Raw genomic sequence first — 22,362 nt, 5'->3', positions numbered from 1 at the left:
AGAGTATAATGATATTAAAGTACATCAGTACATTAGAAAAATAGATTTAAAAAAAGCACGACAGACCTATATTTCAGGTGAGCTCTAACACATTTCACAGCGTGACTTCACTCACTGCTTTACAGAGGATGACGGGAAATGAAAATGCCACGTAGGAGGCAATGAGGAGGCAGAGCTGTGCACCATTCAGAGTTACACATATTAGATTATTAGTCATATGTATATGACTAATGAAAATCGCAGCTTTACCATCATACATTTTATATATATATATATATATATATATATATATATATATATATATATATATATATATATATATATATATATATATATATATATACTTTTGAATTGTAATAATATTTCATAATATTACTATTTTTACAATATTTTTTAACAAATAAATGCACCTTTGTTGAACATAAGAGATTTCTTATAAAGTTCCAAAGATATATATATATATATATATATATATATATATATATATATATATATATATAAACACACACACACACACACACAGTGGTGTATTTCACAATTAATATGAATAATCATAATTAATCCAACATTTATGATTGCAAAGAGCCAGTTCCAATTCAAACTGGTCAAATCAATTAATATTCCAAGTCATTTTTATTATTATTCTGTTTATTGATTAATGATGATTCATGAATATTCATTGTGCCTTTTCAAACGTTTTTGTGTAATCAGTTTTATTTCCCTTTTTTGTTGATGTTGTATGCAAACTGCACTTGAAACTCATTGTGCAAAAAAAAAAAAAAAAAAATACAAAGGATTCAGATATGTTTCATACATAGTTCTGCTTTAATTCTTTATGGAAAATGACATGCTCTCTTTATTTTTATTTGTGTTGTGTTAACAGCAGCAACTGATAGGGCAGAGCGGGGGGAAAGCTGTGAAATTTTTCTTTGTGAAACAGAAGTTAAATGTGTCCAGAAGCACATATTTACAAAAAAAATGTATCTTGACTTATCTAGTGGTTATTTCGGGGAAAAAGAGTAGGGAGGTGTTTCCCCCCCCACTCTACCCTAGTACATGCAGCATCAACATTCATTTGTGAAGATACAAATTAACACTTTGCTTATAAATGTTTTACATATAGATTTTAATAGCACAAAATATTAAACTAGTGCTGATCAGTCTTAAATAATAAAAATACTTTTTTTTTCTTTACCGTGTGTGTGTGTTTTCAGTTATCTTCATTAGGCATGTTAAATAAATCAAATTAAAAACTAAACAGTCTGGATGAACATGTAAATAAAATAAAATAAAAGTTCTTTCCTCCATCTTATGCTTATTAAAGTGATAAGGTTATTTGTCCAGCATCTGTTGATCTCAATAACTTGAGTAAGATGAAAAGCTTGCTGTATTTCTCATTTGTAAGTCTCTAAGGTCAAAACATTTTGTTAAGTGAATAAATGTAAGTTAAAAAAAAGAGAGAGAGAGAAAGGTTTGGCATGACATTTCATAAATAATACAAACAAAAATCTCGTACTGAGAGGGAACATTTAACATTTAAATTAATTAAAACTGACATTAATCCTTGTCAAACCTGAAAAACATTAAAATGCCTTTTAATTGTTACATAATATTTAACAATACAAATACGGCTGTCAGTCAATGAAATGGATTTCCTTTGGGGTTTTTTTTTATCATACTCATTCTTTCTTTATGATAACTCTACTGTTCATGCTGAACTCCTCTATTCAATATGTTCTTTCACAGGTTCTTACAGCAGGTCTTCTTTTCCTCCTGTCCATTTTCTGCTGGACCTTTAGGCTGGGATAATGTCACAGCATTGATAGAGCCTCGGGTCACTTCTTTGCTGCTCACCTTTTTATGGATTTCTGAAAAAAGAGATCAAACAATAACAGCATCATTATAATAATGAAGCAAAGTGCTTACACTGTTTCAAGCCTGACTGAAGAGGAGAAACCAAGAGGGCAAGAAACACATGTTGAGTACATGTAAATATGGTCTTATGTGTTCAGAATAAACAGTAGCTACCTGTAAGCACAGTGTTGAACGCTGCCTCAACGTTTACTGACTCCAAAGCAGAGGTTTCCATGAACAGAAGATCATTCTTTTCTATAAAAAAGAACCCGTCATTTGAATTATGATTTGCACTGTGTAGTTTAATGAAATGAAATAAACTGGTGATTTTATGCAAGGACATTATCCATTTTTCTACAGATTTTGTTTTTCTTACAGTGGGGGTTTCACTGAACTAAAAAAAAATAGACTGGTTTGACTGGATAATAGACTAGAAATGTAAACTGTAAATTCATTGACATTTCCGTTAACTCTAAAACACAATGCAGTGCAAAATTGATTTACAGATTTTTTTCATTACTGGTTTATAGTGGTTTATTTTACTGTCAGGAGTACTTAGAATATATATATATATATATATATATATATATATATATATATATATATATATATATATATATATATATATATATATATATATAAACACTGGAATATCAAACATAAATTTACTATCATAAATGGTGGTAATCAAATCAATTTATAAAACTAACAATTTAGTTAATCTTTTAAAATGTAGTCTAACAAAAATGTAATAATTCTTTTAATTTTTAATAAACAAAATAATAATTATTGTTTCATTAAAACATAGATGAAGCATTTTATTACATAATATATATGATTTCATAATTTCTCCAAGTTAGAAACATTTTATTTTGGCAGGCTATAGTGAAAGCTTTGAGTTTCTGTGTGTTTTAATACATTTTATTATAATAAATTCTTATTATAAATATATTTGTTATAATTTCTTCGTTATAACCCTAATTTCAAAGTTGTGTCATGAAGACCTTTGAGTTTGGGTGTGAATTTTGTGTAAACTGGTATAATATAATAAACCGTCTTCAGTAATGACCTGCGAAGTCCTTTGCGTCCTCCGTTGGAACAGTTCGTACTGCTGCCAGGTCCGTTTTGTTGCCCACAAGCATCACTACAATATGAGGGTCTGCGTGATCATAGAGCTCCTTCAGCCAGCGCTCGATACTTTCATACGTCAAGTGCTTTGAAATGTCATAGACTAGTAAAGCTCCAACCGCTCCTCGATAATATCTGAAATACAGGAAAACAGATCACATCAGATCAGATGACTGGAGTAACTTCCTTTTTTGACTGGACAGAACACTGTCATAAAACATTATGACATAAACAAGATCACATTTTTTAAAATTATTTTATTTGATATGACACTATGGTCACCATTCCTTTTTATGAAAAAGTGTTTTATGTTGCACAGAAGAAAAAACAAAAACGTGATGCTGAGTGTAATTGACAAAATTGTCATTTTTGGGGAACTATGGGCAGGTTTACTTGTTTAGCACCATCCTTTATTCTACCATGTTAAACTCACGCAGAAGTGATGGCCCGGTACCGCTCCAGTCCCGCAGTGTCCCAGATCTGAGCTTTGATGGTGAGATCGTTCAGCTGCACAGTTCTTGTGCTGAACTCCACTCCGATGGTTGTCCGGCTGTCAAGATTAAACTCATTCTTGGTGAACCGTGACAGCAGGTTGCTCTTGCCAACGCCAGATTCTCCAATAAGAACCACTGCAACAAAACAAGGAGGTGCGTATGAGTCTGGAAAAACTTCCACTGCTTGAAGTATTAAGCTACCAATTACCAAAACCACTGCTTGGTGTATCAAGCAACATTCGGTTGTGTAAAATCTACGATTAGTTGTGGATTAAAAGTTCAGCCATTCACAAACTCATGATGTCATTTAATGTCTTGGACTCTTCAATAACTAGTGCAACATTAAGAGGCAACATGTACTATACAGTCACAAATCTGCATCCTCATTATGAAATTGTCCAGGCTTGTTGTTCATTAAAATTTGAGACAGCAGCAGATAATCCTCATATTCTTTTGTCGAAAACAAACCAACACTGGATGAACAGTAAATCCCAGTACAGCACTCCTTATGGAAACTTATTTCAGGTGCAAACATGAATGACTCAAACAGGTCAAAAGTCAAATCAACACTCCACCCATGTCTGATTATTATGACATTTCTGGGATTGTAGTTCATTTATCATATTATTATGTCAGGAGAGCAGTACATAAAAAAGCATTAGAAAACTATAATCTTAAAGTTTAAGCATATTTAAGAAGCCTATGAGTTTTAAAGGAATATATCACCCCAAAATAAACATTTCCTGAAAATTTATCACTTTCAGGCTTCCAAGATGTACATGAGATTTGGAGAAATTTTGCTCTGCAGTGAATGAGTGCCGTCAGAATCCAAAGTCCAAAAAGCTGATAAAAACATCACAATAATCCACAAGTAATCCACTGCACTCCATCACTTGTCATTTTGTGAAGTGAAAAGTGGCACGTTTATAAGAAACAAATCCATCAAGGCGTTTTTCTTTTACATTTAATCATTTAGCAGACACTTATCCAAAGTGACTTACCAACGAAGACAATAGAAGCAATCAAACCAACAAAAGAGCAACAATATATAAGTGCTGTGACAAATCCCTGGTAGCGTAATACAGCACATGTAGCAAGTTTTTATTTTTTTTATTTTTTATAATACATACAAGGACTAAAATGTAGATTTAAAGGAAAGAGAATGAGCTAATGCTAGAGGGTCAAATTATTAGTATTATTTTTTATAGTAATTAACTTTTTCACTGGACGAAGCAATATTATGGACTTATATTTTAGCCAGAAGCAACAGTTTGAAGTAAAAAAATGATGAGTTATATTGATGAGTTTATTACAAACATGCAGCTTTTTATTTCACAAGACATTAACTGATGGACTGGAGTGGTGTGGATTACTGTGATGTTTTTATCAGCCCTTTGAACTCTCATTCTGACGGCACCCATTCACAGCAGATGATCCATTGATGAGCAAGTAATGCAATGCTATTTTCTCCAAATCTGTACCCATAAAGAAACAAACTCATATTCATCTTGGATGGCATGACTATTTTCATTTTCAAATTTTAATTCTTTTCCCCCTTTACTTTTCCATTATTCCTTTAGTTAAAGTGTTTGTTATTTTAATATAATTTCAGATTAATCCACCAGCACAGGTGATAAACACGGCCCTTTAAATCAGTGCTTCCCAAACCTGTCCAGGAGGACCTGTCCTAATCAGACACACCCAGTTTAGTTCTGCAGTCTCTACTAACAAGTGAGTGTGTGTTAGATAAGTGAGACATACAAAAGTTGCAGGGCAGGGGGGCCTCCGGGACAGGTTTGGGAAGAAATGCTTCAAATGATCATTATCTTGCATGTTTTAAATTGTTTACTTAAAACTTCTTGTTCTTTTTGCTTCAATCTAACCATAACGAAACCAACAAAAAATGCAGGTCATTTTAAACAGTCTCTGTGATTTGATAATATTTAAAGAATGCACTAGCGGATCATTGATTCACAAAGGGCTTTAACAGGGAACAACTATTTCCCCTCCTTTACTGAATAACTTAACAGAGTAAGCTTGTGTAAATTAAACCTTGTGGTCGTGGAAATCATATTTCAACCACCCTATAGGACCTTTACAAAAGAAGGAATTAAATTGCACAAGGTACTTCCAAATAATAATAAATACTTTTTTGTTTAATATAAAAATATGCAAAGCAAATGGCACCTTGTTTCTCTTATCACAATTGCTTTATATATTCCTCTATTACTGATTTATTTTTTAATAACTTAAGAAAATACCAACAATACTCTACATCAGCAAAACAGTGAAATTAATGATTGCAGATCACAAAACTAAAAGAGTCCAAAGCTCCATCAGGGATGGAAGTGTCAATTCTTACCTTTGAAAACAAAGTTGTAGGCCTCATCAGACCCCATAGTGTATATCCTGTAAGCAGATCTTCCTTGACTAATCTATATTAGTGCTGCATGAGTCAAAATCTCAACCAATTCCAAGGAAACCTAAGAATATGATCCCCTTCTCTATGCTACAGCGGCTGAAATAGTAAAAAAGCAGTAAGGAATATAAATGAATCTCCACCTTTAATGGTGGACAGTTCAGTTGTTTGTACAAGGAACTAGCCCTGTTAGTTAGCCTGGCAGTTCCGCTATCAAATGTGCCGTACCTGGGGGAAGTGGGCGTGACTTTAGGTGTGCTCAAGTCAGGTCAGACAGGTAGGGCGAGTGCAGGTTCAGTCATCTGAAACTGGGTGCAATAGTGCACCTGCTCAGCCAGTGAAACACCATAAGCAACCAATCGCTCTTTTAAAGCAGTCTCTCCCAAGATCAGTAATGGATTTCACGGTTAATTACTGCTTGAACACAAATATTAGAGAGTTTTGTGAAGATTTTATGCTTTTTAAGACCAAGAAAATGGAATATAAGGAATAATTTGAATGGAACACAAAACATCAGTATAGTCTATAAATGTAAATGTATTGAAGATGCAACTTCCAATTGATCTCCATTACTTTTTAATTAATTATTCAAGCTTATGGCTTGAATACTTTTGCTCACAAACACTAGAATATAGAAATTACTTTTACTGTACCTACCTTCTGAAGCGACATCTTCGTTGTCTTTTCTAGTACAAAGTTTAAAGTTTCTTAAATCAAGATAGATTTACTTTAGAAGCAAAATGACAATATAAGAAGTCTTGTTTTATGAGAAACTGATGAAAATTAAGTTAGTGTGATTAAAACAAATATCTGGCTCAAAAATGTTTTCATACCCCATTGACACATATTTGTTCTTGTTTTAAATAGAACCTCAATTAATTTTGTTCAGTTTCTCAGAAAACAAGACTTCATATCTTTTTGCATCTCAAGTAAATGTACCTCGATTTAAGGATGCTTAGATATTTGTACTGCAAAACAAGACAAAAAACACAAAAAGGAAGATATTTTTTGCAGTTTATGCAACATTTAATGCCGTTTATAAATTCAAGATTTTGTGCTCTGATTTAAGACCTTTTACAGCTTTGATTTATAAAAGTGTGACTTTAAGACCTTTTTAAGAAATGCAGGAACCCCAAACTAAGACAGTGATATTTCATCTTTATAAACATTATGACACACACAATTTTAACTGAATGAAAATGCGTTTAAAGTATTCCTTATTTTTTTATACTTTTGGTTCAACAAATATTATTCCAGATGTAATTAATAAAAAGCATCACGTTCTGGTTTTAAAGGTAAAATAACAACATGTAACAAAAAAAGTATTCAACGTTTATTTCATATTGTTGACACTGACTGCAAAAATACTGAGACATAAAGAAAAGATAATAAAAAGGGAAAATGCAGTTCAAATGTAATTACTTATGTTTATGCAAAGCATCATTCTGGGTCTAATAGCCGCACGATTTTATATAGCAATCATATAGAGTATGCAAATAAATAAAGCCACAGATAATATATTATAAAGGCCTAGATCTTTAGAAGTTTCTGTTTCAATGTACACAAATACACAGAAGTACATCCTACGACGCTGCCACTTGTGTTAGTGGTTCCTCAAGGTACTGCACTAAAGCTTCAGCCTGTGAACATAAACACAGTTACTTTGATTGCTCATGAAAATACATACCATGTGAATTTTTTTCTTAGTAAATAAGTGTTATTATATATACACAAAATCTCACCTTTGCTTTAAGCATCCCAAAGCCTACGGTCTCCTTGGCATACATGCAAAGCAACAAGTTTGCAACCCGTGTAATGGCCACCCTGCCCTCCTGTAATGACAAATAAAATGCAGCAAATTATACAGAAAACTATTGTAGAACAATACTATAGTTTATCATGTTAGCATTAGTTCTGGCATGGTGTAATTAAAAAAAAAGAAGCACATATGTTTTATAAATCCAGACACACCTTGCTCTATAGCACCTGCTGTGCTGAATTTTTACATATCTTGTATAATGCAAATGTTATTGCATATGTCAAAGATCAGGATTCACAATCATTTACTATATAACCCAACTGTTCCAATTTTATTCCTACCATACAATCCATTAGAATTAATTTCAGTTTGTCCTCATTAAAGGCCTGGTGTCCGTTTTTGTCGTAAGCTGCCCAGATGTTGCTGGCAATGGCTGCAGTGACTCTTGCATCAGTGTCTCCATATCCAGAATACGCCAATAGAGAGCCTTCATTATTCAACAACCTAAAATACAACAAAACCACTTCATATATATCCCTTTGACCTGGTAAGTGGCCCAAAAACTAAAACCAATATCTAATGGCATCTGCAAACATCATTCCTCAGAACCAATTTAATAATTTTTGCCCAATAAACACTAATTCATTAAAAGTAAAATGCGTTTTGTGGTTTTAAGTGGATGTTAGTTGTCTCCCCTTTTTCTAATAATTAACACACTTATTTTAAGTCATGATTTGCTTGAAAGATCTGTATGCCGTATTTCTTTAAAATAACTACAGATTTGATCTGTTATGCAATCTTATGCAAAGATATTTCGTGATTTTTAAGTAAGGCGCATGTATGAATTTGACATTGTTAATGATTTATAATGATAATCATAATGATTTAACGACGACATATGCAAGACGACATTACTGAACAAAATCACCTAATTTTAATTTAAGAGAACATTTTATTAACATAAACGTACAATATTGTTTACCAATTTATCTGCTAGCTAAAGCTACGGATACGAACAAAGACTGGATTTCATATACTTACAGCGTGCTTTGTACGCCACTGGTGTTTGCTTGACTCAGTACTTGTGTTAATGCTTTAGGACGCAACATAATTTAAAGGAAAACGCCAATAATATTAATACACGTTTCAATGTTAGCAAAAAATTATAGCAAGAACTTCCAGCAGCCCAACAAGAACATCAGCTGACTTCCGCGCTGATGGTACATGGGAAATGTAGTGTCACGACAGTGCTTGTGAACTACAAAAACGTGGACTACATTACAACTTAACGTACCATGGATGATTTATATATTTGTTTTTCGGGTCATTAATAAAATAAAATAAAAAGTTGTTTTTTGCTGGGTTAAGAAATTAAAAGGTTGTCATTTTAATTATAAATTGCAATATATATATATATATATATATATATATATATATATATATATATATATATATATATATATATATATATATGCGCGTTATTGAATATCGTAAATAATGGCAGTGCTCCAGCGGTATCGTGTCGATAGTCTTCTTAGTATGCTTTAACTGGATTTTTTTTTTTACCAAGTTCAAATGTCTACAAACTGTATGTAAGAACTAAAATACTTTAGGGATTTCACAACCTTTTTGTTTTGGCTTTCCTTTGGGAGATGAGTGCAACAACCTCTTAAGTTAAGAAAGCCCTTTGTTAGGGAATTATCACTGTATCACAATATCTGAACTAAAATCTGAAACCGGTTCACCCTCAGAAGTCACAACCTGTTTACAATATACTGTAAATATGCATATTTAAATATAAATATCCTTTATTGGGTTCAATGGTCACATGAAGAACCTTTAACATCCATAGAACCTTTCCAATGCATTTAAGTTTTTTTTTTTTTAAGATTCTTTTATTTATTGAAATATTCTTTTCTCACTGAAAGGGTCTTTGAGGAACCAAAAATAGTTCTTCAACATCTGGCTTCACCCTTTGGAACCTTGACTTTTTAATCTTTGACCCCCACATTTTTTTACAGTAAATTGCACCCACAAAAAAGCATTTTACAGCTGAGCCTAATGAACTCAACAGTCACTACAGGATTCACCATGTTTCCCATCCTGGAAATCACAATTGTAAAAATTATGGTTTTCAATTTTCATATCATGTGCTTAAGTACGTTAGCAAGAAATTATATTATTGTATCCGTTTAAAGCAATCATAATGTGTAAAGCTTTGTGATCATGGAATTAATTGGTTATGTAATGTATCAGCAAGAACAAATGACTTGTGTGTGTGTGTGACCTCCACATTAATTAGACAATAATCAGAAATGTTGTGATTGTAAGAGGAGAATATGATCGTGCAATACTTCATAAATGTTTAAAAAAAATTAAATTGCATGGCCTCATGTAGCCCCAACACTGCAAAGTAAAAAAAAAAACATTGGATTTAAGACAAACATCAGAGGTAAGAAAAGGAACTACAAACCAATGAATATAGGTTTCTGTAATGTAATTCAGGTTGAATAAAGAGTGGATTATGGACATGCAGTGCAAAAAATAAAAAAAAGAAAATTAGTTTAACATTTTAAATTCACAATAAAGCACACAAAAATTGATTTCCAATAGAAGGGTAGCACTGAGAGAAGCTAGCTATCATGCTATAACTGCTGTTTTTTTTTTTTTGTTGCCAGATGAACTTGATTTATCCAGTATACAATACAAGTGTGTTTCAGGCACTAGAATAGTTCTATGTCAAAGCATAAAGATATGGTTGAAACAAATGGTGCCTACATTCGCCACTGCTTGTTAAGCTGAGAAATATTTTATTGATGCTTTGTTACAACCTTACCCATATGACAAGCCTTTACGGTCAATTCATGTACATTCCTCACAAAGGCAAACGACAAAAGAGATGACTGAATATCTTTTCCAAATCTCATCTCCAAAACTCATTCCTTTCTAAAATAGCTGAAGTGTAAGCGATCAGAGTCAAGGTGTTATAGTGCTCCAACAAGTTCATGTCTATTAGATTTCGATTAACACATCAAAATGTCAAGGAACGCTCAAATCAACGTCAACTCAGGAGGGCGGAAAGGGAGTAAAGGGTAAGCTCTATGTTTCTGCAATAAATACTGGTTTGATCAGGCATGAATTAGGAGAAACAGGGAGAAATTAAGGAAACCAAGCATTTTCACAGAAGACAAGAATACCTCTGGGCCTCAGTAATCAAGCATATGGATTTTATTCCCCAACCACTGAGTAGTGCCTCAGGTGAGTGTGTTCTAATTGTAAGTAATGGTAATTTAATCTTGGTTCAGCAATTGTAAGCTTTGTCCCATCTTACTAGTGATGAGGGGTTAGTGTGACATCATTACACAGCGATTCTGGTTTGTTTGTTTTAGTTTTTTTGTTCAAAGGAACACATTTGAAACCCTCATTGCTGATGATTCAGAGATCGACTGATTGAAGAATAAAAAAAAGGCAAAAAAAAAAAAATACGATTAGAGTAATTGGAATTCTGTCTATATAGGGCTTGTCAGATCTTATGTGATGAGGACTATGTTTGCTTCTTGTCTCCCTTCGCAAGCTCTCAGTTGATGGAATTAGGAAGGCTGGGAGCCGAGCAGTCTTTCAATGGCAGCGTTGATGTCGCCCCCGGTGGCGATGAGGGCCTGAAGGTTGGCTTCCCTGTTGATGAAGCCCATGGCACTCAGCTGCTCCAGCTGTTGCTGGAAACGCACTTCCGGAGTCTGAGTCTGCAAAGCAAGGTGAAAAGAAGTGAGCACAATCAAATTTACACAACATACTCTGTGTTTCCCACAAGATTTGGTGATAGACCTTCCAGAAGAAAATTTTGCACATTTTAAAAGTCTGCTAAAGCCCAATTTCAGTGTCTAACCTGACCGGAGTAAAAAGTCTCTGCACTGACTTGTACCTGGACTCCAAACATCTTTTTAGTTGTGATAGTGTCTCAAATAAGTAGAAGTGAAAAATATTTTGTAATGAGCATATTTTACTTTACAACAGGGACAATTTCAACAGTTTTGTCTTAATTTCTACACTTGCAATAGCGAAACCCTTAAGCTGTTATCTTGGCGGAAAACCTGCTGTTTCAGTGAAAACAGCTTCACAAATGAGTCTCATTGCAAATCTGGTGAAATAGGGATTTATAATGAGAAAATGTGGATCACACGCTGACCGTGAGCGCCTTGCACAACAGACTATTAAATCACAGCCTTTTGCAATTTCGTAAGGGTACTAGGACATATTGTGCATTCCATTTCAGTTCACTTGACAGATTCTTTGCCAAAAGAATGGCACAAAACAAGACAGTTTATGCTATTATGAGAATTTAAGAATATATTTTTTTAATTATGAGACTGCCGGGACAGTTTTGATTTTCGGCCAATCACCAGAATATAGGTAATTAACGAGTAACACTAATAATGTTATAATAAACAACAACAAAAAAAACTTAAGTACCAATGCATTCCCTCCGGCAAACATCTGTAGCATCTGTTGCATGAGCTGCTGCTGGGCAGTGTTTGTTCCAGTGGGGGTGGGGGCCGGGGCCGGGGCTGGGGAGGGGCCCTGGCCTGAGGGTGGAGGGTTCTCAGGAGTCACATTCACCCCTGTGGGCAGTGGGGCACCAGGGATACCAGCAGCCGGGGCACCAGGGATACCAGCAGCCATCCCACCAGGATTCAGACTAGGAAGAGACCAGACACATTTAATAAGGAAAGTGTAGATTGTGCCAGTCTGCTTATTTAGATTATGGGATCTGTCAACTAAATTACATTACTGAAAATTCAGCTTTGCATCACATTAATAAATTATATTTTAAATATTTATAATAATATAACCATTTAATGTATTATTATTGATCAAATACATGGAGCCTTGGTGAGCATAAGAGACTTTTTTTAACAAAAAAATAATCCTATCCATTTGCCCTGCATGTTTCTATAGTGGTTGACAAATGGAATTGCACCTGGGCATGAGACCAGGGGCTTCGGTTTGAAGGGTTTGCAGTCCCTCCTGGATCTGCATTAGGGCTCGCATGGCTCGAGGATTTGTCATTACAGAAAGGGCTTCTGGGTTCTGCATCTGCAAGTGTGTCAGAAAAACAAGTCAGTAAATAAAACCTATACCCCATAGACAATCTACAACAACGCTAACTGGACACACCTGCTGTAGAAATACAGGTAACTGCTGTCTCATTTGATCCTGTAGCTGTGGATTTCCGGCAAAGAGAGGGTTGTTCATAAATACCTGAAAGAATGTTTAGATTTTAGAACATATTAATAACAGATCATCACAGTAACTTGAACTTTTGGGAATGATGGTCTTGCAACCTGTGAGGCAATATCAGGATTCTGGGCCAGTGACTGCATCATGGTGCGCATATAAGGAGCAGAGAGCATGTTCTGCATTAGCTGAGGGTTCTCAGAGATCTGTTGCATTAGGCTCTGCATGCCAGGACTGTTGAACATACCTAAAAACAAACCACAAAAAATGAAAATAAAATAAAGTAAAATAAATAAATGATGTAAAGCCTTTAATGCAGATTTTTTTTTTTTTACATTAACAAATTTAATAATCTGTGCTCTTACATTATCTGCAAAAAAAAAAAAACATACATACATACACACTATATATATATATATATATATATATATATATATATATATATATATGTGTGTGTGTGTGTGTGTGTGTGTGTGTGTGTGTGTGTGTGTGTGTGTGTGTGTGTGTGTGTGTGTGTGTGTTTATTTTTTATTTTTAACATCTAATTACATGGTGTGGTGACTATGATGTGGTGATTAATTAATCGCACATCAAATTTGGAGAAATTACTCACAAACGATAATGTAAAGTCATTGTTGTGTAAAGCATCAAACAAAGATTACGAAAAGTAGGTTCCGCAAGAAATATTTTGTTTGATAAAGTTTATTACATAATATCCTACTCTTTTGGACCTTGTGAGTAAATGATGACAGAATTGTCATTTTTGGTTGAGTGAACTATAACTAATACTTAATTTTCTTAATTTTACTATTATTACTATGAAAATATGAAATTATTAATTTAATGAAATGATACTCAATAATAAAATAAAACTGCAAGTAGGTGGTGGTAAATGCCTTAATGATTAACTCATCGAGTCATTTATTCATTGGTTTGATTCGTTCAAATGGCTGATTCATTCAGGAGTGAAGTAAATGGTTTTTTATGAATGGTTCACTGAATCATTAGGCTTGTTCGACTTGAAACGCATCATCACCATCAGACCAATCGGTGTGTGACATCAAAGAACCGCAAAAGTGTTAGAGATCAGACGACTCCTTGTGCTTTTGAACCGCTCTCGCGGTACTTTGATGTCATACACCGATTGGTCTGTGCAGTGCCACTTAAAAGCCAACGCATATTCCAATGGTTCAACGTAAATGTATTCATTCATTCATTTATTATTACACGCACATATCATAGACCTGGTTTTAAAATTAAAGCCAAACGTTTACATTAAAGGCTATTACCGTTTCCAAGGCTAGAGGAGCTGATGCCCAGAGGGTTGGACACACTGGGTGTGGTTGAGCTTGTGGTGGAGCTGGTGGTGGTAGCGGTCCCAGATGTGGTGGTGGGGGCGGCAGTAGCGTCAGGGGGACCCCAGGGATTTGGCAGGGGCTCTCGGTTTTCTGTCCTGGAGGGCTGTACTCCAGAGTTATCAGTATTTCCACCCAATGCCGAGAAGGGGTTATTTCCAAACTGTTCAAAATAAGATGATGCAATATAATGCCTGTTTCACAATGCAAGCTTGAGCTTCGTGTCAGCTTCATGTCAGAGTAACTACGTTGTCACACTCACAAGAGTATTCACACTGGAAGCTTTAAATGGGTAAATATTCTATATATATTTTTGAATTTTCATTTTTTTTTTGTAACATATTCCAATTCTTGTTAAATTGGGTGCATTTTTAGCACATTTTGTATGAAGTCAAATTTATTTTGTCCATCAAAAGTGCTCTGTCACTTTAATTGAGCGTGAGCGGCGCAGCAGAAATAGACTCTGTGCCGAAACCATCACTTCAGCTAATGCTTGCGGTGTTAACCCTGCCTAACACTTACTGTTAGCCATTTCAAATGAGTGTTGAGACTTGACTTCAAATTTGATCAATCCGGTAATATTTTACTTGAAAATTACATTATTTTCTAATTAAAATAAATATTTTTTTCAAATCAATAAGTGTGTCTGACCTGTTCACGTGCAGCACTAAACATGGGCTCTTGAATGTCTGTGTACATCCTCCGAAGAGCATTGTAACCCCCGGGAATACTCTCGAGGTTGCTAAGCGCGCGGTCCTGGTTACGCATCATCTCTTGCATCATGGCTGGGTTTCGTGCCAACTCCATTGTCTTAAGAAACAAAAAAAGAATGTTACTAAAAACAAATCAGTTCCTTCAGCAATGAAGCAATTGCACACCTTTTATTGGTGCAAGTTGGAATAAAGACGACAAATATAACTGCACACTAACTTAAGCATTTTATTATTGCAAGCAAATCAACTATCTTGTAAATTTCCATTCTGTAGTACAAGTCCAAGAACATACCTGTCTCATGAGCTCGGGGTTGTTAAGCATGTGTGAAATCTCTGGGTTGCGCTCCATTAGTTGCTGCATCTGTGGATTTGCCACTATCATCTGCCTCATCAGGTCAGGGTTGGACATCATGCTCTGCACAAGCGGGTTCTCCATGATCTGAGACAGCATCTCAGGGTTGGACATGAGCTGTCGCTGCATCTGCTGCTGAAGCTCCATGAAGTTGGCAGATCCCATCCCAAGGTTAGACAGGCCTGAGAGGTCACCAAACCCAGCTGAAAACACACAAGGAGAACCAGCATAAAACCAAAGCTAAAAAAAAAAAAATGACAGAACTGTCTTACAAAGAACAAAAATACTACATTAGGATTCACAATGTTTGAATTCAAACAATTATTACTAGAAAATAAACTAATTTAGAAAAATAAAATAGTATACTTGAATACAAAATTGCAACAAAATACCACTGTAAAATTACATTGATAAAAGACAATGAGTCAAAGTTTGAATAGGTTAGGAAATATGTACATTCTGTCAATGTTTTCCTTGCATTTTTATTATTATTTTTTATATATATTTATTTGATCTTAAATATGTTAGTTTTAGTATCAGTAATTACAAGGCATCATTTAATATATTTTAGGTTTAAGATTAAATAATTTAATTACATTTAAAAGAGACAAAGGGCTGACATCTAGGGTTGGGTACCGAAACCCGTACCTATGGAACCGGTATGCACAGAACCAAATCAGAACGCAGATTTCGGTGCCTCTTAAATTGCCTGAGCGATCAATTGAAATATTTGTCCTGGTTCTCTGAAATGTACACAAGAAGCAGGGTCGTCGCTACTCTTTTTAACGGGACTATAGCATAAGCCATAAACTGTACCCAAATTCACGATCGCCTCAGAGTCAGTCCCCTTAAATTTCAATGAAAATGACGGCAGACCTGTGTCCTCCCATCTTTCAGCTCGCTCTTCAATCTGCATACCACAGTGGAGCAGCACGAATGGGCTCAAACACAAACAGAGGACAGGTGTGTGTTTATCGATAGATTGTTAGAATTAGTGTTGTCAAAAACCCTGTATTTCGGTACCAAGTTGGTACTAAAAAAAATGAAAATGTCACGGTATCAGGTTTCTTTAAGTACCGTTGGTACTGAGGACCCGGTCAACCCAGTTCTTGACACAGAGTGCTATGATTTCTACCAAGGCAGAAAACATGGACGAAATCTCAAAATGCAGTCATGAAAATGAAACTTAAATTTTAATATGGAGAGTCACAGAATTGGTCAAAGTTAGTCAAAATTAACCATAAATTAATCAAATTGAAACTCCATATAGATCAGTATCTGTAAATATTAAGCTTCAAAAGTTGGTTGAAATATAAATGACAGAGACGTGCGGGTTTGTTTACTACATAGACTGGACATAAATACATAAACAACATCACCAGAACTGTTCTGAGTCACTTCACAAGCATTTTACAGTTTCATTTGAGTAAAACCAGTGTCAATTTAAAGGTATTCACGTCAACCCGTCAAAATAAAAGTAAATTTTTTACATTAAGGCATTGTGCTAGAAATATTACTATTATTTAGTAGAATGTATGTGATACTGCTACTACTGTTGAAAAAATTGGCATTGTTTTTATTTTTAGTGATAAAGTGTTTTTTTTATTAGGATATTTTTGTGTTTTGCTTTGGTACCGAAATTGGTACAGAGAACCATGGATTTTCACCGGTATCGGTACTGAATACTGAAATGTTGGTTAGAGTTGTTCCGATTCCGATACTAGTATCGGAAATATCTCCGATACCACAACAAATTCTGGCATCGGCATCGGCGAGTACATGAACCCATATACCGATCCGATACCATTTTCTTAAAAAAGACCTAGTTATGACCGCAAGCTTTGCCTAACCGCTGCACGGTTCTTCTTCGCTGCTCAAAATGCATTGAAAACACAGGAAGTTGTGCTGTGTTGCCACAAGCAACCCCTGTTTAGAGCAGCGAAGAAGAAATGAAAACGCGTTAGCAGCCCTTATCTATATATGACTGGATCACTCATCACATTCTAAACTGCCAAAAGACAGTGAAGCCGCTACTATATTATAGATCAGTGGTTAGCAGTATGTCTCTGTAGTACCGGTAGTTACAGACTCTCGAGTATATTCAGTACCGGCAGCTGCGTTCAGTCGCTTCCGTGTAAGTCAAAGCGCAGGGCTCCAGACAGTAGCCGAATATATACTAGTGTCTGTGAATATTAAACTGCAAAATACTATTTAAATATTACTCCCGCAAAATCTACATCTCTGTGGGTGACTGGCACAGATGCGCGAGAGCTCGCTGTTTTGTAGTCTCTGCTGTGTGTCATGAGGACACGAACGCATAAACCGTCACTTCATGAGAATTTACCGTTTCATTTGAGAATACTGTCATATCATAAACACAGACACACAAAGATCTTCATGGCAGCCCATTAAAATAAATGTTTGGTTTACATGAGTAAATTGACAATATATAAAGCTACTGTTGTAGCCTACAGTAATAATAATACGTCTCTATAATAATAATAATTATGCCTAGATGGTTGCTTGTTTTTTACTTGTTTTGTTGTAAAGAGATTATCTGATTAATAGATCTTTTTTTTATATTCCTAGACTTATTTGTTGCAGTTTTTTTATACAGTTATATTGTAAAACTTAAATACCTTTTTTAGTTTGCGGTGTTATATTTTTGGCTGCATATGCATATGCAAGTTCTTTTTTGCATATGAAAATAAATAATACTGTCAAATTCATGTTAGATAATAAAAATACTGTAATAAATACAGTAGTTCACCATGTATTTGTTCATGTTTTATTGAGGGATCTGTCTGAAGCACACCATAAAAAGAATTCTAGCAATTTACACAGGGCTAGTAGTATATACAGCTGTATATACAGATACACACCCAGGTATCGGATCAGTACTCGGTATCGGCCGATACCCTGAGCCCAGGTATCGGAATCGGTATCGGGAAGAGAAAAAGGGTATCGGAACATCTCTAATGTTGGTACCGTGACAACACTAGTAAGAATATCTGTATCTGTGAAGTTCTGTGAATACTTTGTCATAAAAACAGTTTAAAAGGTAACGAGGGAGCAATCGGTTTCTCGTCTACTGTAAAGTTTTCTCTCCGTTCACCGCTCATCACATCACAGCTGTTTCCTCCAGCGACAATCAAGTCCTTAACACATATGAACGCATACTTTAATTACACTAATTTAATTATACGTACTTAATACACACACTATTGTGCAAAAGTTTTACACGCGTTAGTATTTTGACCACAAAGAATGTCGTTCTGCCAGTTATTTATATCTCTTGCTGTAGTATGTCAGTAGGAAATATCAGTTTACATTTCCAAACATTCATTTTGCCATTCATTATAAAAATAATTTAGTGAGATTTCTGAATGCACAAGCAGTCTGACAACAGCCGGTGCTCCACACAGAGATCTGCTTGTCCATTCAAAAATCTCACTAATTATTATTAAAATGAATGGCAAAATGAATGTTTGGAAATGTCAACTAATATTTCCTATTGACATATTACAGTAAAATATATAAATAACTGGCTTAGAACCCTTTTTTGGGGTGAAAATACTAATGTGCTTAAGACAACATAGTTGCTACTTTATAAAGAATGACCATACAGTCATAAACAGAACTGATTAAAGACAGTGACAGTCAGCACTCATTTTAACTAAATATCAGAGTGATTGACAGAGATACAGTAGAAATATTATGTGTGCTTTTGTATTAAACAATGACCCAGATCATGATATACATTTATTTGGCTTAGAGTATGGGAAGCTTGGAAAATGATAGCATCCAAGGAGTGTATGAAAACTATGGATTTATTTTAAATATTTTGTAATGTTCTTTAATGTTATCCATAGTTTTTCGTGGATCTGTTTTATTTTTTGATAAGTATCGGTTCTTGTACTGTTTAGGGACCAGTACTGTTTTAAAAGTATCAAAATGACACCGGTATCGTAAATAACCCAAGCAATAACCAACCCTACTGACATCTAATATAAGCAAACAAAGATATTCCTCACCCAGTATATTTGGTGGCTGTGTCGGGGTTGGGGATGGCCCAGTGTCCCGTGGAGTGCCCAGGTTGCCGGCCGGGCTGGGGTCAGCGGTTCCAGGCGTGTTGCCCTGAGATGGTCCAGGGCCAGAAGAGGCTGAGGTCTGCGAACTACCAGTTGAACTCCTACAAGGACAAAACATTTCAAATGCCCAGGCATCAGCCTACAACACATTGTGGCTTTGCATATGAAAATCCCATGAGTGTTTTGACCCTAAAAGCAGGTCATCTTACTTTTGTGCGGTTTTGATGACCAGGTGCACCGTGAGTCCGTCTTTAATGCCATGCTGGCCGAGCGTGTCTCCATCCTTCAGGATCTTACCGGCGAAAATCAGAACCAACTGGTCCTGCTTTGCCTTAAATCTTTTGGAGATTTCCTCTTTAAACTGTCGTGAGGACAAAAACACGCGCTTATGATGTTATACGTGAAATCAACCTCACTTTTAGGCAACATCACGGTCTCTTTTCTTAGAACTGATCTCGTAAACATTAACCAGCGACTGATCAAATGAACTGACAAAAACACTGCTTGCACCACCTTTACAGAAAATGTTATCTAACTCGTTACTTAATTTATCCATATATTCTTGAAGTCAACAATATAAAGCAAAACAGAAAGATCGCGCGCGAGCAAAGATGACACACTAGAACCTTCTGCCTGAGCAGGCCGTTTCTTTAACGACAACGGCTAGTTAGAAAGCCTTACTTTGCAGGTGTTTTGAAAGACCAGAAACGATTAACAAGATGCTCAAACTAACCTAATTTGGGTATTAGCAAAAGTGGAAGTCATTCTAAATATCCCCTGAGACGATTTTCGGCTTTGGACTGTTCGTCGTCAGCCGTTAGCTCCTCGGCTAAAGCTGTTAGCCGCTGGTGTAACGAACGCCCGGGTGATACAAACAACAAGAAGCCGCCAAACAATCACCTGTGCGACAGATGAGTCCTCAGCGATGGCTATTTCTTCTTTATCCTTCGGTGTTTTGACGGTGACTTTAATGATAGTCACGCTAGCGGCGGCATTCTCCTCAGTGTTAGTCTCCACGGCAGGGTCCGTGCCGCTATTCTCCGCCATCTTTACTCTTCTTTTACTTCATTACATCATCGCACCAACAAGCAGCGGGGAAAAGTGCTGCAAACGCCGATTGTTCCACAGCGCCTTCTGGTGGCGCGGAGTGTCATCGACGTCACCACACAGCTGACTCCAAGTACGCGGTTATTGGCACATTATGTCAAGTCACTTTTATTTACATAGCGCTTTAAACAAAAAGGATTGCGTCAAAGCAACTGAACAACATTAATTAGGAAAACAGTGCATCCATAATGCAAAATGACAGTTCAAGGCAGTTCATCATTGAATTCAGTGATGTCATCATCTCAGTTAAGTTTAAATAGTATCTGTGCAATCATTTGCAATCAAGTCAACAATATCGCTGTAAATTAAGTGGCCCCAACTGAACAAGCCAGAGGTGACAGTGGCAAGGAACCAAAACTCCAGCGGTGACAGAATGGAAAAAAAAAAGAACCTTGGGAGAAACCAGGCTCAGTGGTGGGGCAGTTCTCCTCTGCCAAGACAAATCCAGCAGTTCAATTCCAGGCTGCAGCAAAGTCAGATTGTGCAGAAGAATCATCTGTTTCATGTGGTCTTGTCCTGGTGGTCCTCTGAGACAAGGTCTTCACAGGGGACATGTATCTGGGGCTCTAGTTGTCCTGGTCTCCGCTGTCTTTCAGGGCTGTAGAGGTCCACGCTAGGTGTTGATCCACCATCTGGTTTGGATACGTACTGGATCCGGGTGACTGCAGTGACCCTCTGATCTGGACACAGACTGGATCTGGTGGCCACGGTGACCTCGGAATAAGAGAGAAACAGAGTAATATTAGCGTAGATGTCATTCTTCTAATAATGTAGCAAGTACATTAGGTGTTATGGGAAGTGTTCCAGGTTCCGGTTTACCTAATTAATGCAGCCTAAAATCATTTAACCGATTTGGATATTAGAATCACATTAGTGTGTTATGTGTAAGCCAGGTTAAAGAGATGTCTCCCTAATCTAGATTTAAACTGCAAGAGTGTGTCATTATGTGTAACAAACAGTATAAACCATCAAGAAAAACGTCTGTGCGTATTTTGTAAGCCTTTTAAAAAAATAAACACAAGTTTCAAATCTTTTTTTTTTTTTTTTTAGCTTTTTTTTGGTTTTGCTCAACAGGATGCTCACGAAAAGTGGGCAAAGAAAACAATTATATATATGTGGAATTATATATGGAATTATATACATAACCAAAAAGTGTGAAAAAATTGAAAATATGTCATATTGTAGGTTCTTCAAAGTAGTCACCTTTTGCTTTGATTACTGCTTTGCACACTCTTGGCATTCTCTTGATGAGCTTCAAGAGGTAGTCTCCTGAAATGGTCTTCAGCAGTCTTGAAGGAGTTCCCCAGGAGATGCTTAGCACTTGTTGGCTCTTTTGCCTTCTGTCTGCGGTCCAGCTCACCCCTAAACCATCTCGATTGGGTTCAGGTTCGGTGACTGTGGAGGCCAGGTCATCTGGCGCAGCACCCCATCACTCTCCTTCTTGGTCAAATAGCCCTTGATGCCTTCAGTGTGACTCTACAATTTTCATAGTCATGAAAATAAAAAAGAAATCTTTGAATGAGAAGGTGTGTCCAAACTTTTGGTCTGTACTGTATGTGTGTGTATATATATATATATATATATATATATATATATATATATATATATATATTATGATCGTGGCCACAACACACTAACAGTAAACTGATAGCTTATTGTTGAAGGGAAGGTGAACAGATTTCATGACTTCTTGAAGCTCTTGGCATTAGCTGCATCAGTATTGTGTGTAACTTGGGGTCAATCTGATTTAAACTTTTTGTTTATTTTTGAATGTTTGTGAACAGTTCTCATTTGGGGTCTTTTATGTGCATGCAAAGTTTTGACACGTATGTGTTTTGGAAAGTCTATACAAATT

At 35.8% G+C, this 22,362-nt stretch overlaps 3 protein-coding genes across 3 annotated transcripts; all 3 read right to left on the bottom strand.

Moving 5' to 3' along the window:
• Window positions 1-806: 806 nt before the first annotated feature.
• Window positions 807-6,124, bottom strand: LOC113059282 (ras-related protein Rab-25-like). The gene is made up of 5 exons (XM_026227662.1): window positions 5,839-6,124; window positions 3,416-3,611; window positions 2,924-3,117; window positions 2,029-2,109; window positions 807-1,868 (listed from the first exon to the last, which is right to left on the bottom strand). Exons 1-5 carry the CDS (start codon window positions 5,873-5,875, stop codon window positions 1,741-1,743), a joined length of 636 nt encoding a protein of 211 aa, XP_026083447.1. The 5' UTR covers window positions 5,876-6,124; the 3' UTR covers window positions 807-1,740.
• Window positions 6,125-7,206: 1,082 nt separating this feature from the next.
• LOC113059281 (ragulator complex protein LAMTOR2-like) lies at window positions 7,207-8,883 on the bottom strand. Its single transcript, XM_026227661.1, has 4 exons — window positions 8,696-8,883; window positions 7,996-8,158; window positions 7,638-7,727; window positions 7,207-7,535 (listed from the first exon to the last, which is right to left on the bottom strand). Exons 1-4 carry the CDS (start codon window positions 8,761-8,763, stop codon window positions 7,479-7,481), a joined length of 378 nt encoding a protein of 125 aa, XP_026083446.1. The 5' UTR covers window positions 8,764-8,883; the 3' UTR covers window positions 7,207-7,478.
• A 1,253-nt stretch (window positions 8,884-10,136) lies between these two features.
• On the bottom strand, window positions 10,137-20,447 carry LOC113059280 (ubiquilin-4-like). The gene is made up of 11 exons (XM_026227660.1): window positions 20,301-20,447; window positions 19,610-19,761; window positions 19,344-19,501; window positions 15,250-15,512; window positions 14,896-15,054; window positions 14,179-14,407; window positions 12,997-13,136; window positions 12,830-12,913; window positions 12,633-12,748; window positions 12,125-12,350; window positions 10,137-11,397 (listed from the first exon to the last, which is right to left on the bottom strand). Exons 1-11 carry the CDS (start codon window positions 20,445-20,447, stop codon window positions 11,245-11,247), a joined length of 1,827 nt encoding a protein of 608 aa, XP_026083445.1. The 3' UTR covers window positions 10,137-11,244.
• Window positions 20,448-22,362: the final 1,915 nt, after the last annotated feature.

Source organism: Carassius auratus, chromosome 41, assembly GCF_003368295.1.
Source record: "Carassius auratus strain Wakin chromosome 41, ASM336829v1, whole genome shotgun sequence".
Lineage (NCBI taxonomy): Eukaryota > Metazoa > Chordata > Actinopteri > Cypriniformes > Cyprinidae > Carassius > Carassius auratus.
Note: the sequence above shows the minus strand (reverse complement) of the source record. Positions and strands in the feature narration are given on the sequence as shown.

Bases quoted from the DNA above. Each gene is read 5' to 3' on its own strand.
- LOC113059282 (XM_026227662.1), bottom strand. From the start codon at position 5,875: ATGGGGTCTGATGAGGCCTACAACTTTGTTTTCAAAG. The intron at 2,110-2,923 runs GTCATTACTGAA...TCTTTTTTATAG, and splicing joins GGACGCAAAGGACTTCGCAG to AAAAGAATGATCTTCTGTTC. The intron at 1,869-2,028 runs GTAGCTACTGTT...CTCTTTTTTCAG, and splicing joins GTTCAACACTGTGCTTACAG to AAATCCATAAAAAGGTGAGC.
- LOC113059281 (XM_026227661.1), bottom strand. From the start codon at position 8,763: ATGTTGCGTCCTAAAGCATTAACACAAGTACTGAGTCAAGCAAACACC. The intron at 7,728-7,995 runs GTAGGAATAAAA...TTGTCATTACAG, and splicing joins TAATTCTAATGGATTGTATG to GAGGGCAGGGTGGCCATTAC. The intron at 7,536-7,637 runs GTGAGATTTTGT...TTATGTTCACAG, and splicing joins TTGGGATGCTTAAAGCAAAG to GCTGAAGCTTTAGTGCAGTA.
- LOC113059280 (XM_026227660.1), bottom strand. From the start codon at position 20,447: ATGGCGGAGAATAGCGGCACGGACCCTGCCGTGGAGACTAACACTGAG. The intron at 14,408-14,895 runs GTCAGACACACT...TATTTTGAACAG, and splicing joins TTAGTGCTGCACGTGAACAG to TTTGGAAATAACCCCTTCTC. The intron at 11,398-12,124 runs GTACTTAAGTTT...CTTGCTTTGCAG, and splicing joins TTGCCGGAGGGAATGCATTG to ACTCAGACTCCGGAAGTGCG.